Genomic DNA, 14,863 nt, shown 5'->3' on the forward strand with positions numbered 1-14,863 from the left:
TAGCGTCTGATCACAGTACCTATGGGCCCCGTACGATCTTTAGAGGATGCAATCGTATTATCATAATCGTATGATATCCGTACGGATATCGTCGACAAGTCGTGTGGAGCTCGCAAGGAACCCGGTCACACCTCGTACGGTGTTCGTTGTTCGTAAGGCGGTCGCACGGCACTCGTACGGTGTCCGTAGGTACTGTGTTTTTATACCACCTTGAATCACCAAGGAAGTCGTACGGACCACGTACGGCGATCGTAACGCCCGTGCGAGTCCCCTGCGATAATCGTGCCTCGCAATTTTCAAGATCCACACGGACATCGTGCGATGCCCCTACGAGTCCCTCCGGGAACCATGCGGTTCCCGTTCGGGGTTCTTGCGAGCTGCTCCCGACTTCGAAAATCTCTACGAGCACATAGAGAACTCGGGAGCGTCGTACGGAATTTTTGAACTCGTAGAGGAGTCGGAAACTCGGTGAAAATGTTTGTGTTTATAAGACAATGGCTTGCGGATATGGAAAACTGCGATGCTTGCCGATCATCTCGCATGACTATCGCAGGGGATGTCCGTACGGATATCCTACGACTGCATCCTCTAATGATCGTACGGGGCCCGTAGATACTGTGACCAGACACTACGGTTGTACAGAGACCGTAAGGGTTCTAAAATTGGTGGACTCGTACGATTTTTTAAAACCGTACGGACATCGTACGGTTTTGTGACCGAGCAATTACAATTGTGAAAATCTTCATATAACCGTAATATGATATCGAAGTATCTCTGACATTGAAAAAATAACGAAACATGAATGCCATAATAAATTATAGTAATTGTCAACCATACGAAGTCGTTCATTCGTTTATCCTATCTTTAGAGCATTTGGATGGATTACTCCTGTTATGAAATATTTTTATCTTGCCGAAGTTTATGTTTTGCGTAGATAACTTGTTAAGTGAACGTGTGTTCCTACATAAGGACAATTTACCGAGTAGCACATTACACACAGTGATATTCACACCTGTCACTCTTTTCTGAATTTGTACCCGGCGTGCAACACTAAAAGTAAATACAGCTGAAAGGCAGACCAACCATAACATGAAAAGGAATTAGTTTACGAAAATAAAAAAGAGGCAGGCCCTCTTGGATTCTAGTATGTTATGTCAACTCAAAGAGGATTTATGTTGTGTGTGTTACCTGAGACTTCGCCTGATACAGGTAATATTTTACATTTCGTAGATTTTGAACAATCGCTGTGACAAATTACAAAAATACCGAATGTTTATATCACTAAATTAGGTCGTTTATACAAATTCGTTTTCAGATAAGGTGTCGACCTGAGGGCAGATTTTTATCTCGCTCGGTACTGCGAAGGAATTCAGCTATTTCATAGACTAAATTATTGTGCTGATTTTTCAGTTGTTTGTAAACGTTAATTATATCAATTCTTTAGTTGTATTGAGGTCAAAATGCATTTTCACGTGCATTCTGCGTTATATGTTAGTACTGAAACGAAAGGGGCCTCCCTGGAACTGGGTACACAGTGATTATCTCGTGTTCAAGCTCGATGTAGTGGTGCTAATGTTATGACTGTATATGTGCTTCGAGCAGTGTCATATGAACATACATGTGATTTGTATTTTCGAAATGTTCCAGCATTTTGATCTTTGTAATCGCAGGGTGCATGTACCACGTGACTTTTTCGCTAATCTGGGGTGCCAAAAACATGGCGGATACCTCGGTAAAAGTGACATTTTCTTAAATATCTTTTCGACAGCCTGTTCAAATAAAAGGAAACATAGATGAGTGCCGTCTCATATGAAAATCCAACACTCGGCTACAAGTTTTCTGTCTCAAAGTCCGTTCGTTTTCTCTAAAAGTGCAACCGTGCAACTGAAGTGAACAAATTTGAAGATGTTAAGATGGGGGACATTTTCGCAAATTCAATAAATAAACCCTTTAAGAGGCCGTAAAAGATTATTTTGCGACACTGATATTTGTACGAGTATTGTCTTGACATATACACTTTAAGAAATTACAAATTAAGAGCCTTCAATAGCTTCCTAGGCCGGATTTATCAAATTGCTAAGCAGGGGTCCGTTTTTCTTGATGCTAAGACGGGGGCGTGATTCAATGATTTGGTAATGGAAGTCTTTTGTATTTCATTAACCCACTTCATTTAAGTTTTTCCATGTTTATACTGCTTACTATAAGAAAAATCCCGTTGTATGCATGTTAAAATTCAAATGGTCATGACAATGAATGCTTTTTACCGACTGTGAACTGTGAAATTTTACCTAAGGTGAAATACTTCATTTGACTGATTTAATGAAAAATTCACCAACTTTCACTCTATGGTGTCGGCCCGGTACAATTTCTCCTTTGCTGTATAGTAAAACAAGCACTTTTGGACATGGATTCAGCGGCGAATTTCACAACAAATTTACAGCATTGAGAGTTCTGTATTTCTGAAGATGAGTAATGTCAATAAATCATAAAGAAACACTATCATCAACAATGAACTTCTTTGCTACATATCAAAGTATTCAGTCACTCTTTATGATTTCCAACCCACATCTGTCATGGCCGCCAGTCTGGAATAGTTTTTAATCCTTCCGCACAGAAATGTTGTCCTGGAAAAAACATGGACAAAACAACTGTTAAAGACAGGAAATGACACAAAATGTTTATCAAGTCAAAACAGAGATGGCTTCAAATCGGGAACTTCAAATTTCAAAGAATTAACTGCTTCCTAGGATACAATGACCCGGAAGTACTTCAATACCTGGGTGACACCCTATCTTAATAGTTTTATTACATTTCTAGGTAGGCTTTGGAAAAATAGTAGGTCTGTTTTTATCGCATTGGTTTTGTCTTCATTGTTTAAGTTAGTTTGCTTCTTTTGGTTTAACTTTCGATAACTCTAGCTGAAACAGGTCTCTAAAGTTCTTACTTTTGCTTTGCTTCTTAAGGCAACCACTGAAATGGTTGAGAATCTGCACAGCAGCGTTAATCTAAAAAATGTTCTTTTTAGATCATAATTCAGTGTGTGCTGTTTTTATCACTTTTGTTGGAATACATATCTGAACTGCAGTTTGAAATAAATTATCATACTTTCGAATGTTATTTAGATACATGTATTGAATTATCAGTCTTGTGTGCCAGTAATTTCTTCACATGTGTTGTGAAATCATAGTAAATGTTCGAAGGTTAAAGTTTAAAGAACTTTTTTTAACCACTGAATTACAACAAAAGAAAACATAATTCAGAGCCAATATTTATCATAAAACACATTACTGGTTTAATAGACGCAGTGATCATTTTGATACTTAATCATACTATAAAGAGGTCGACCGCCTCAACCTCTCACAGACGACCATGATTCGAAGCCTGAAACCGACTATGTCTCTTATGAAAGAAAGTGGACATTTCTTTTAAGAAGATTTGAATATGGTGCCGGTTCTTCCCAGGAACAATGGTTCGATAAACTGATCACAATACAACTGGCGTTAACTTTTTCATAAAATGGAAAATAAATAAAGACAAATAAGTTGTGTGTAAGGTAAAATTATTTATGAAAGCATGCAAAAACGTTCACACTATCAAGTTTCTCAGTACGTTGTTGCAAAAAATAATGACACAGAAAAAGAATTCAAGTCTACATGTATATTAGTCGATTTGCAAAAAAGATGAGAATCGGTTTCGAGCGTATACATCACAGGCCAGTACTTCATTCAAACGACTTGGGACATTTTACAGGCTAAGTAAAATGATATTCTGTGGGCTGTATAGGCTATTCGATACAACAAAATGGGAAGTTGGACACCAAAGCATTCTGTATGGGAATGATTAAGGGTCATTGAAACACAGGACCAAAATATCCACATTTTACGGTCTCCTGCAAACCATGGCATATCAGCTGTGAAAGATGTAAAGTAATCCACATTATAGTCAAAACAATTTCTAGAAGTAAAAAGGAGGTGGACAAAATGTTCAATGCTTAATATATGCCAATGTAAGGTCGTATTATACTAGTAGTAATATTATTAGTCTCACCGGGAAAGACGATTGCCGCAGTTATAAGATCCATGATTTCTGTCGCCTCTTTTTGGAAATAAAGCCACGCAGAAGGCTTTTTCTGGAATTATATGTCTTTCCACATTCCTGGTACACAAATGTCTGAAATGTAAATTTATGCACTTTAGTACTACATTGATAATAACATTTCATATTTTTTAAACCAAAAAGGACATTCCGAACAAAATGTCTTAAAATAAGATATCTGGAAATAACATATACATTTTATGACCAACGAAACCAGTACAATTTCCGATTTCTTTTGACAACTGTTACTGACGCTGATGTCAGATGCGCAAATGTATATTTCATTCAGCCGAAAAAAGAATTCAAAGTTAACGCGACTGAAATAGAATTAAATATAAACTGTTGCTTTTTCAAAAACTTAACAGTATTTGTTACAAAGGTTACAAAGAATGATCTAGACATGACATTGTAGTCAACCTAGAAATGTAGTACATAAAGGGAAAGTTTGTGCATTTTCAATAAAATCAGTCAAATTAAGTACTAAGTAGTTCACCTTAGGTAAAATTTCAAGGTTTACACTCGGCGAAAAGCTTTCATATGTCATAACCATTTGAATTTTACTACACATATAACGAAATTTTTCTTACAGTAAGCAGTATAAACATGGGGAAAACTTAAATGAAGTAGGTTAATGAAATACAAGACTTTCAATAACAAATCTTTAAATCAAGCCCCCGTCTTAGCATCAAGAAAAACGGACCCCTGCTTAGCAATTTGATAAATCCGGTCTTGGAAGTTATTGAAGGCTCTTAATTTGTAATTTCTTAAAGTTTATATGTCAAGACAATACTCGTACAAATATCCGTGTCGCAAAATAGTCTTTTACGGCCTCTTAAAGGGTTTATTTACTGAATTTGCGAAAATGTCCCCCGTCTTAACATCATCAAATTTGTTCACTTCAGTTGCGCGGTTGCACTTTTAGAGAAAACGAACGGACTTTGAGACAGAAAACTTGTAGCCGAGTGTTGGATTTTCATATGAGACGGCACTCATCTATGTTTCCTTTTATTTGAACAGGTTGCTGAAAAGATATTTAAGAAAATGTTACCTTTATCGAGGAATCCGCCATGTTTTTGGCACCCCAGATTAGCGAAAAAGTCACGTGGTACATGCACCCTGAATCGGTACTTTACCGGCAACAGTGTCATGTGCAGTTGCTTGGTACTTTTATCGTGCCTGGTAATTAAACTTTGCATATGAATTATTATCAATATGTGAATGACTAGCGGGCATTGGTTAGTCAATACCAGTAACAAAAGGAACGTGAAAAACTACATCTATACTTAATATCATGTTTTTAACAAATGTTTATTTGCAACCGGTAGGGCACGGTAGGGCTTCCATGTACACCCGCATGCCCTCTCCATCCCTCGCGCTAAAATATGTCCAAATTACCTTTGTTAACTTGAAGCTGCTTTTCAAATTAGTAACTGCTTTCAACCAAACTGTTTAATGACAAATCAACATCAACTGGTCTGTCGTTCCTTTCAGGGATTTTAGTTTTTGCTAAATCCGTACCCCAAATGCATTTCTTAATCATAGAAAAATTGTAAATTGCATGCCAATGGAGGCTTATCAGTTATACTGTCAGTATTTCATTATGTCGCTCATAAAGTAGATTCACCTGAAATAATCACGTGCAGAGTGTTTATGTAGATTGAATTCATTGACTATCAAAAGGAGCTAGATTTGTTACTCTATTTCAGTAGGGGGCAATGGTGACAACACGGAATCGGAGAGAGCCGAACTCTCCAGAAAGAAGGCGATCCGGGTGTATCTTTATATGTCCGTTGTCCAGGTGATATGTGGACTCATGATCTTCGCATGCTCGTCAATCGCCGTGCATTATCACTCAGGAGGCGGGTTCCCGTATTTCATCGGGAGTTTCGTCATTGGTGGTATGGTAAGTATATCGCAAACTCTTTCTGAAGTTCCAAAGTTTATAGTTTCATTATGGCTTGCAGGCATCTCTCTCGTGTCGGCTAACGGGGAACCCTCTACTGGCTTGATTGGGAGACACCACTTTGACGCAGCTGGTTCGAACCCACAACCATGCGGTGTTGAGCTGTCCGCTACAAGATCTGTCCCTAAAAAGTTTAATTTCAGCTCCAAAGCGGATACTGTACCTACGACTATGGGCAACTACCCTGGAAAAGTGTAGGTACCTTAAGTTAAAACATAGATACAGTCTGTAAAGAAGCGGTGTCGGAAAGTCTTGGTGTAATCAGTTATTTTAGTTGAAGAAAGGGGCCTGGTGGTTGATGATATTGCGTATACCCGTTTCATGCATAATGAAAAAAGAAAAAAGCTATGACGTGTTTCCCTCGATAATACTTTCTATAAGATTTCCGTCTGTTTCAGTTGCTGGTAGCGAGCATGATTGCATTCCGGGTGTACAATAAGGGACCACTGTTCAGCACGTGCGATGTATCGCGTAAAGAGGTGTTATGTGCGGTACGTATAACATAACATTGTGTTCATTTGTGTGTCTTCCTTGTTCCTTTGCCAGTGCTTACGAGTTCTCCCGAGGAAGCGGACAACTTCCCCAGAAGTAACAGAGGACCCGATGAAGAATTTCTTTAGAAGAAGAAATGCGTATATGTATAAAAATGTTTTCTATTTCCCATCAGTTAAAAATTTACATGTAGTGTGTTACACTATTGTTAGAATTTTAGCAGATTTTTAAAATATAGGCTAGAATTCATGGCAAATATGAAACAGTTTATGTTTCATGGAATGTTAACACGAGTTTCTTCTAATCGAATGAAAAGTAGTTGTTTGTAATATGTTTAAGATGGACAAAACCAGTTTGATGAAAACCAGCATTTCTTTTCCACCAAGCAGGACTTGAAGCAGGTGAAGAGGCTTTGGTAGTTTATTAAAAGTATTGTATTTATGAGGGTGCTTTGGAGTAGTTTGATCGCATTGTGCTCTTGAAGTTGTTGATAAGACTTCTACTATATTATGAATATATACAACATATGGTCAATAAATCCTAGAATGTGACCGCTGAATTGCCAGTGACCTCGCAATATTTTCATTATGAAATGCATCATTTGGATGAAAATTGTAGAACATTCTTTATGTCCACTGCCGAAGGAGGAGGGATATAATTTTGGTGTTGTCCGTCCGTCTTTCCGTCCGTCCGTCCATCCGGAGCCATATCTAGAAAATGGTTTTGAACATTTAGATAGAACTTCATATACATGTTCACCACTATAGGGAAATGCGGCCTGTCAAGTTTCAGTCAGATTGCCCAAGTAACAATAGAGTTATGGCCCTAAGTAGTTTCTAGTGTTAACTATATAGGGTACTATAAATATGGCAATTTCTGCTTCATAACGTGTGACATATTTGACCTAGAACTATGAAACTAAAGTTGAATTTAGATCACCAAATGTGGTAGTCACATACAATTCCGTCAGTATCTCTTTAGTGACTTCAGAGTTATTGTCTTTTAATTGTTTAAAAATCCACATATTTGTACATAACAAACTAACCAATTGGTAGAATTTCATGAAACTTCTTTCTTTTTTTCCATGAACATTAGCTATCAACATGTGAAGTTGTGTACCCACACCCGGTAACCCCACCGCCCTGGTCACACACCCTCCCCCTCCCTACCCCACAATTTTTTTCCGTCTTTTGTTTAAATCTTAAACCTTCCATACATATTTAACAACATGCAAAATTGTACCCTCCCCCACCTCGCTCCTCCGCCCAGTCACCACCACCACCCTGATCATGCACCCCACCCCACATAACATTTTTTTTTTTTTTAAATTTTCCATCGATATGTTTTTCGTTCATTTTATTAATTTTTAAACCTTCCAAGAGTATTTATTAATATGTGAAGTTGCAAGGTAAAGTAACTTAATATCTTTTTATAGTATTAATATATAGTTTGTTTGTTAAGTTTGACCTTAAAATTATTTTTGTGGCTGTGTTTAGCTTGTTTTCATATACAGTATACGTCAGTTAATTAATACATTACTTCAAAAATTATGTAGGTAACAGGACATTGTACTTCCGTTTCCTTTATTATATATTCATTTTTGTAAATTTATGCCAATGTTGGCTTTGTTGTGTCAACTTGATATAGTATTTGGGGTATCATGATAAGCGTCTCATATTTATACATGTTTGATATATCTAAAGCCATTCGACCATCACACTTTTGAATCCTGAACTCTGAACACAAAATAAACGGGCAAATGACAAATCTACAGTTTATCACATTTGGAGTTATAACTCTAACGGCGAATCCTGCGATGTTTAACAGTCTTAGAGTTAATACGATAAACAACATGTATATGATATGCTAGTATTTTGTTAAACTTTATCTTTTATTTTTCCAGCTCAACATGCATCGTGGGATTTCGTTTTTCATGTTTTTCATCTGCGTGTTTGGCCTGGCGATCATCTGGATGTATGGCCTGTGTTTAATGAATGAAACATCGTGTTCGTACACTGAACACATACAAAAGAACAAAACTATTGCTATCATAGTGTTTGTGCTAGGCAGTATAGGTCTGATTACATCAGCAGTTGGAATCGCGTTAATCCGGAAGTTCGGGAAAGCGTTCGGTTTACAGATTGTATCCGGGCGTGTGGGTGGCCTCCGGTATATGGGCTACCCTGGCGACGTCGCACGTGAATTGCACAGACAGAACGCTGAAGCGCAAGGTCGATTGGACAATCAAACACACTATCCTTACATGCCTCCAGGTTGCACAGGATTCACGAACTTTGGGTTCGAGCCTCCAACGCCACCACCGTACAGTCCAACTGCTGTTGAAACGAGTATAGTTGGAGGTGTAGTTCAGACTGGTCAAAGTCCACAAACAACAGACACGGGTCCATATTCAATACCAGTAAATCCACCTAAATATTCAGATTTAGAACTAAGTGTTGTTCCTTCAGAACCTCCACCAGCTTACAAGGAGACTGATAATGGTAATACTGAAACTATTAGTGGTAATCCTGAAACTATTAATGGTAATCCTGAAACTGTTAATGGTAATCCTGAAACTAATGATCCTGAAACTAATGGTAATCCTGAAACTGTTAATGGTAATCCTGAAACTAATGGTAATCCTGAAACTGATAATACTAAATGATAAATACGTATCTAGATTGTGCCATACGATTCCAGAGGAAAAGGTGTCTTTGAACGGGTCTGGTGTCATTCCACGTACTCATCATGAACTGTCAAAGAACGTAGGGATAATGAAACACCAAAAGACACCAGTCAGTAATGTCAGTGTGGTTTACACTGATGACAAAGAAAAGGTATTATAGTGATAATGCGACGTACATATCCTACTAGAAATACTTTGACGTCACTGTTTTAATAACTGAAACATATACTTGCGTTATATGTAGTATTTTTGTTCCTCAAGACAATATTTATTTATAGAAAGTGTTGTTTCAGTATGTATAATAGGTAGAAAGTTAATTAACTGTGTTAATCTCACAGTAAAATATAGGAATTAATGTGCATTTTATTTCAAACTCAATAAAGCATTAGCTCTAATATAACTGGCTGATGAGTTTTGAAAAAAAATGTTGTGAAAAACGAGTGTGATACCTATAAGCTTGACTATTCAAAAGAAAAGTTTGTTGAATTTCAAGATTTAAGGTAAATTACTTTTTAGTTATCATTTGAAAGTAGCAAGTATAATATATTATGACATAGTAAGGTTAGATACTGTCGCGCTGAATAATGTAACTAATTTGATATATGTTAATCAAGGTTCATTCTTTTCAGAATTCATTTGTTTTTGTTTTGTTTTTGTGGGTTTTTTTTCACAAGTATTTATATACGTTCCATTATTGTATGATAGTATGATAGTATTTGTGTGCAAATTAAATGTTTATTACATTGTTTGATGTGGCTTGTTGTCAGAGTACCCCTGGTTCTAGACAACCCAGACGTAGTAGCACTTGTTGTAGAGACCCAAGACGTAGTAACCCTTGATGTAGAGATCCTAGACAGAGAACCCTTGTTGCAGAGACCCAAGACGTAGTAGCCCTTGTTGTAGAGATCCTAGACAGAGAACCCTTGTTGCAGAGACCCCGGACGTAGTAATCCTTGATGTAGAGATCCTAGACAGAGTAACCCTTGTTGTAGAGACCCCAGACGTAGTAACCCTTGTTGTAGAGATCCTAGACGTACTAACCCTTGTTGTAGAGACCCAAGACGTAGTAACCCTTGTTGTAGAGATCCTAGACGTAGTAACCCTTGTTGCAGAGACCCGAGACGTAGTAACTCTTGATGTAGAGATCCTAGACAGAGAACCCTTGTTGCAGAGACCCAAGACGTAGTAACCCTTGTTGTAGAGATCCTAGACAGAGAACCCTTGTTGCAGAGACCCAAGACGTAGTAACCCTTGATGTAGAGATCCTAGACAGAGAACCCTTGTTGCAGAGACCCAAGACGTAGTAACCCTTGATGTAGAGATCCTAGACAGAGAACCCTTGTTGCAGAGACTCAAGACGTAGTAACCCTTGTTGTAGACCATAGACATAGTAGCCCCAGTTCTAAAGACTCTAGACGAAGTAGCTAGTTCTAGAGACCCTAGACTTAGTAGCCCTAGTTCTAGTGACACAAGACACAGTAACCCTAGTTCCAGAGATCCTATACGTAATCGCCCTAGTTCTAGTGACCCTAGACATAGTAGCCCTAGTTCTAGCGACACAAGCACAGTAGCCCTTGTTCTACAGGCCCTAGACGTAGTATCTAGTTCTAGATACCCTATACGTAATAGCCTTAGTTCCGGAGACCCTAGACATAGTAGCTCCAGTTCTAGAGACACTAGACATAGTAGCCCTAGTTCTAGAGACAGAATATGTAGTAGCCATAAATCTAGAAACCCTAGACGTAGTAACTAGTTCTAGATACCCTAGAGGTAGTAGCCTCTAGAGGTGTTGACGTAGTAGCCCTAGTTCTAGAGACCCTAGACGTAGTAGCCCCCATTATAGAGATCCTTGACGTAGTAGCCAAAGTTCTAGAGACCATGAACGTAGTAACCCTAGTTCTAGAAATCCTTAACGTTTTTGCCCTAGTTTTTAAGACCCTAGACGTAGTAGCCCTAGTTCTAGAAACTGCAATATTGTCCATTTTGACAGACAGCCCTTACGTTTAGAAAATGTCTCAGTATATTTTGCATGAAAAGGTTTCTGTTGAAATGCTGTTTACGAGACTTTAAATGCCTATATACTATTATTTCGAGACATAACTTTTCAAGATATGTAACTCGAAATGTCGGCTTAATATCTCGAAATTTCAAAACGTTAGACGGAAGAATAGAATGTTGCAGTCAACAAAACTACAAAATGGACTAGTAGATTTAACAGAAAAGTTTACTTACATAGCTAAGGGCATGGGGATATAACTGTTTGAGATATAGGGATATACTGTATGGGATCCTCGGCCAAAGGTATAAACATCTATGAGTAATCCTTTGCATAGTAGATAGCACAAGAAGTTTGGACACGGATATGCTATTTTGAATCAACTTTTAGTCCTATTGTTAACCTAAGAGGTTGGTTATAGGATATACTGTGCATACTATGATTTTGATGATACTACATGGAGAAATGGATTCGTGTTTAGAATACGTACGATACTTATAATTTGATTACTACATGGAGGGGTTCGTTAGAATCTAACTACGCATTTATAGTTTAATACTTATAATTTTATATACTCATGGAATAATTCGAATATATGTACGGATAATTATAATTTTGATATACTTCAGAGGGGGTTCGGTTATAGAATGTACTGACGTACTATATTGATAAACTACATGTAGGGTTTAGTTTACGAAACTTATAAATTTTGATTATACATGAGGTACGGGTTGGTTAGGATATAATACGATCTTAAAATTTTGATATACTACTGAGATAATGTGTTCTTATAAATATCTGTACATACGTATATTTTGTATACTCATGGAGAATAATGGGTGTTTATGAATATACGTACGGATACTTATTTTGAATCTACATGAAGATATGTTTTGTTAAGAATATCTGTAGCTACTATATTTGATATACTACATGGAGTTAATGGGTTCGATTATAGGATATACTGTACGCATACTTATAATTTTGATATACTACATGGAGATAATGGATTCGGTTATAGGAATATAACGTACGCCTACTTATAATTTTGATATACTACATGGAGATAATGGATTCGGTTATAGGAATATAACGTACGCCTACTTATAATTTTGATATACTACATGGAGATAATGGATTCGATTATAGGGATATACAGTACGGCATACTTATAATTTTGATATACTACATGGAGTTAATGGTTCGGTTATAGGAATATATGTACGCTACGTTAATTTTGATATACTACATGGAGTAATGGTTCGATTATAGGAATATACGTACGATACTTATAATTTTGATATACTACATGGAGATAATGGTTCGTATATAGAATATACTGTACGGATACTTATAATTTTGATATACACATGGAGATAATGGTTCGGTTATAGGAATATAACTGTACGATACTTAATTTTTGATATACTACATGGAGATGGTTCGATTATAGGAATATATTACGGATACTTATATTTGATACTACATAGAAAGGGGTTCGATTATAGAATATACTGTACGGTATATATTTGATATACTACATGGAGTAATGGGTTCGATTATAGGAATATAAGTACGGATACTTATAATTTTGATATACTACATGGAAAAGTGTGTTTAGATTAATGTATAACTTATAATTTTGATATACAGCATGGAGATAATGGGTTCTGTTATAGGAATGTACTGTACGCATACGTGTAATTTTGATATGCTACATGGAGATAATGGGTTCGATTATAGGAATATACAGTACGGATACTTATAATTTTGATATACTACATGGAGATAATGGGTTCGATTATAGGAATATACTGTACGGATACTTATAATTTTGATATACAGCATGGAGATAATGGGTTCTGTTATAGGAATATACTGTACGCATACGTGTAATTTTGATATACTACATGGAGATAATGGGTTCGATTATAGGAATATACTGTACGGATACTTATAATTTTGATATACTACATGGAGATAATGGGTTCTGTTATAGGAATATACTGTACGGATACTTATAATTTTGATATACTACATGGAGATAATGGGTTCGATTATAGGAATATACTGTACGGATACTTATAATTTTGATATACTACATGGAGATAATGGGTTCGATTATAGGAATATACAGTACGGATACTTATAATTTTGATATACTACATGGAGATAATGTGTTCTGTTATAGGAATATAATGTACGTATACTTATAATTTTGATATACAGCATGGAGATAATGGGTTCTGTTATAGGAATATACTGTACGCATACGTGTAATTTTGATATACAGCATGGAGATAATGGGTTCTGTTATAGGAATATACTGTACGCATACGTGTAATTTTGATATACTACATGGAGTTAATGGGTTCGATTAAAGGAATATACTGTACGGATACATATAATTTTGATATACTACATGGAGATAATTGGTTCGGTTATTGGAATGTGCTGTGCGGATAATTCGGTCATAGGGACTTCGGCTAGGGCTTCCCCTTATTCCTGCACAGAGGATAATATCCCATTTTACTCTTTGGTCATAGGGGTAGCAATAACAAAATACCGAGAATGTTAAAGCTGTAGACCAGACGAGTACGGAGTTATGAATAATCTTGCCCAACAGACTGGCGTTTCCGGTGATTTTGCCTATGCCTTCAAAATCCATCTGGCACTCCCATGCTTTCGTGCGATTAATGAAAACTAAATATTCATGCTTTTATTATAAATTCAACCGGATATACATGTTTCGATTTATGGCAAGCCGTACACGCCATAATGTTTCACAAAAACATAAAATACGCGGAGTGTTTAGAACTGCGATAAGAAGCAAGGAGAAAATATAACCAGGTGCACGATGAAACATGAATTGCCAATTATTCAATATGAATAGTACCCATTTGCCGGACTATGTACATTTCAAGAAATAGGCGATTAGAACGGGCTAGTATCTTTTCCAGTAGGGTAGATCTACCATGGTTCTCATAGTATACCTAGGATTAGGGTATAACATGTACAAAGGCATTTTCTTTCTGGTCTGGACCGGTGCTCGTTACCAAAGCAGTTACCACCGAAACACTACAACCAGTGAAAGATTATGATAATAAACTGTCCTGACATGTAAGTTTGTACTCTTCTAAAAATCTTATATACAGTCAGCAGAAGACAACTATGCTCAGTCAGCAGAAGACAGTATGCTCAGTCAGCAGAAGACAAGTATGCTCAGTCAGCAGAAGACAACTATGCTCAGTCAGCAGAAGACAGTATTCTATGTTTTTATTTAAATCTGGTTTGCAATATGGTTACAATGTCGTGTTTTAGACTGTATGATTTGCGTTATTTTTCTCATAAATACAAAATGCTCAGTCAGCAGAAAACAACTATGCTCAGTCAGCAGAAGACAGTAGCTCAGTCAGCAGAAGCGTAGCTAGTCGCATAAGACAACTGCTCAGCGAAAACAGCTATCTCAGCAGAGACAGTATGCTCAGTCACAGTAGACAACTGCTCAGTCAGCAGAAGACAACTATGCCAGTCAGCAGAAGACAACTATGCTCAGTCACCAAAGACAACTATTCAGTCAGCAGAAGAAAGTATGCTCAGTCAGCAGAAGACAGTATGCTCAGTCAGCAGA

The 14,863-nt window shown here is 37.0% G+C and overlaps 1 protein-coding gene across 2 annotated transcripts; it reads left to right on the forward strand.

The window, feature by feature from the left end:
* The first annotated feature begins 1,053 nt into the window (after positions 1 to 1,053).
* Positions 1,054 to 9,307, forward strand: LOC123548998 (uncharacterized). 2 transcript variants are annotated; one of them, XM_045336731.2, is made up of 4 exons: positions 1,054 to 1,209; positions 5,802 to 5,998; positions 6,457 to 6,549; positions 8,454 to 9,307. In XM_045336731.2, exons 1-4 carry the CDS (start codon positions 1,152 to 1,154, stop codon positions 9,213 to 9,215), a joined length of 1,110 nt encoding a protein of 369 aa, XP_045192666.2. In that variant the 5' UTR covers positions 1,054 to 1,151; the 3' UTR covers positions 9,216 to 9,307. The 2 variants fall into 2 exon arrangements, with proteins under 2 accessions (XP_045192666.2, XP_053401735.1); XM_053545760.1 differs by having other exon boundaries at positions 1,069 to 1,209; positions 5,805 to 5,998.
* The last annotated feature ends 5,556 nt before the right edge of the window (positions 9,308 to 14,863 follow it).

The sequence above is a fragment of the Mercenaria mercenaria genome, chromosome 6, assembly GCF_021730395.1.
Source record: "Mercenaria mercenaria strain notata chromosome 6, MADL_Memer_1, whole genome shotgun sequence".
Lineage (NCBI taxonomy): Eukaryota > Metazoa > Mollusca > Bivalvia > Venerida > Veneridae > Mercenaria > Mercenaria mercenaria.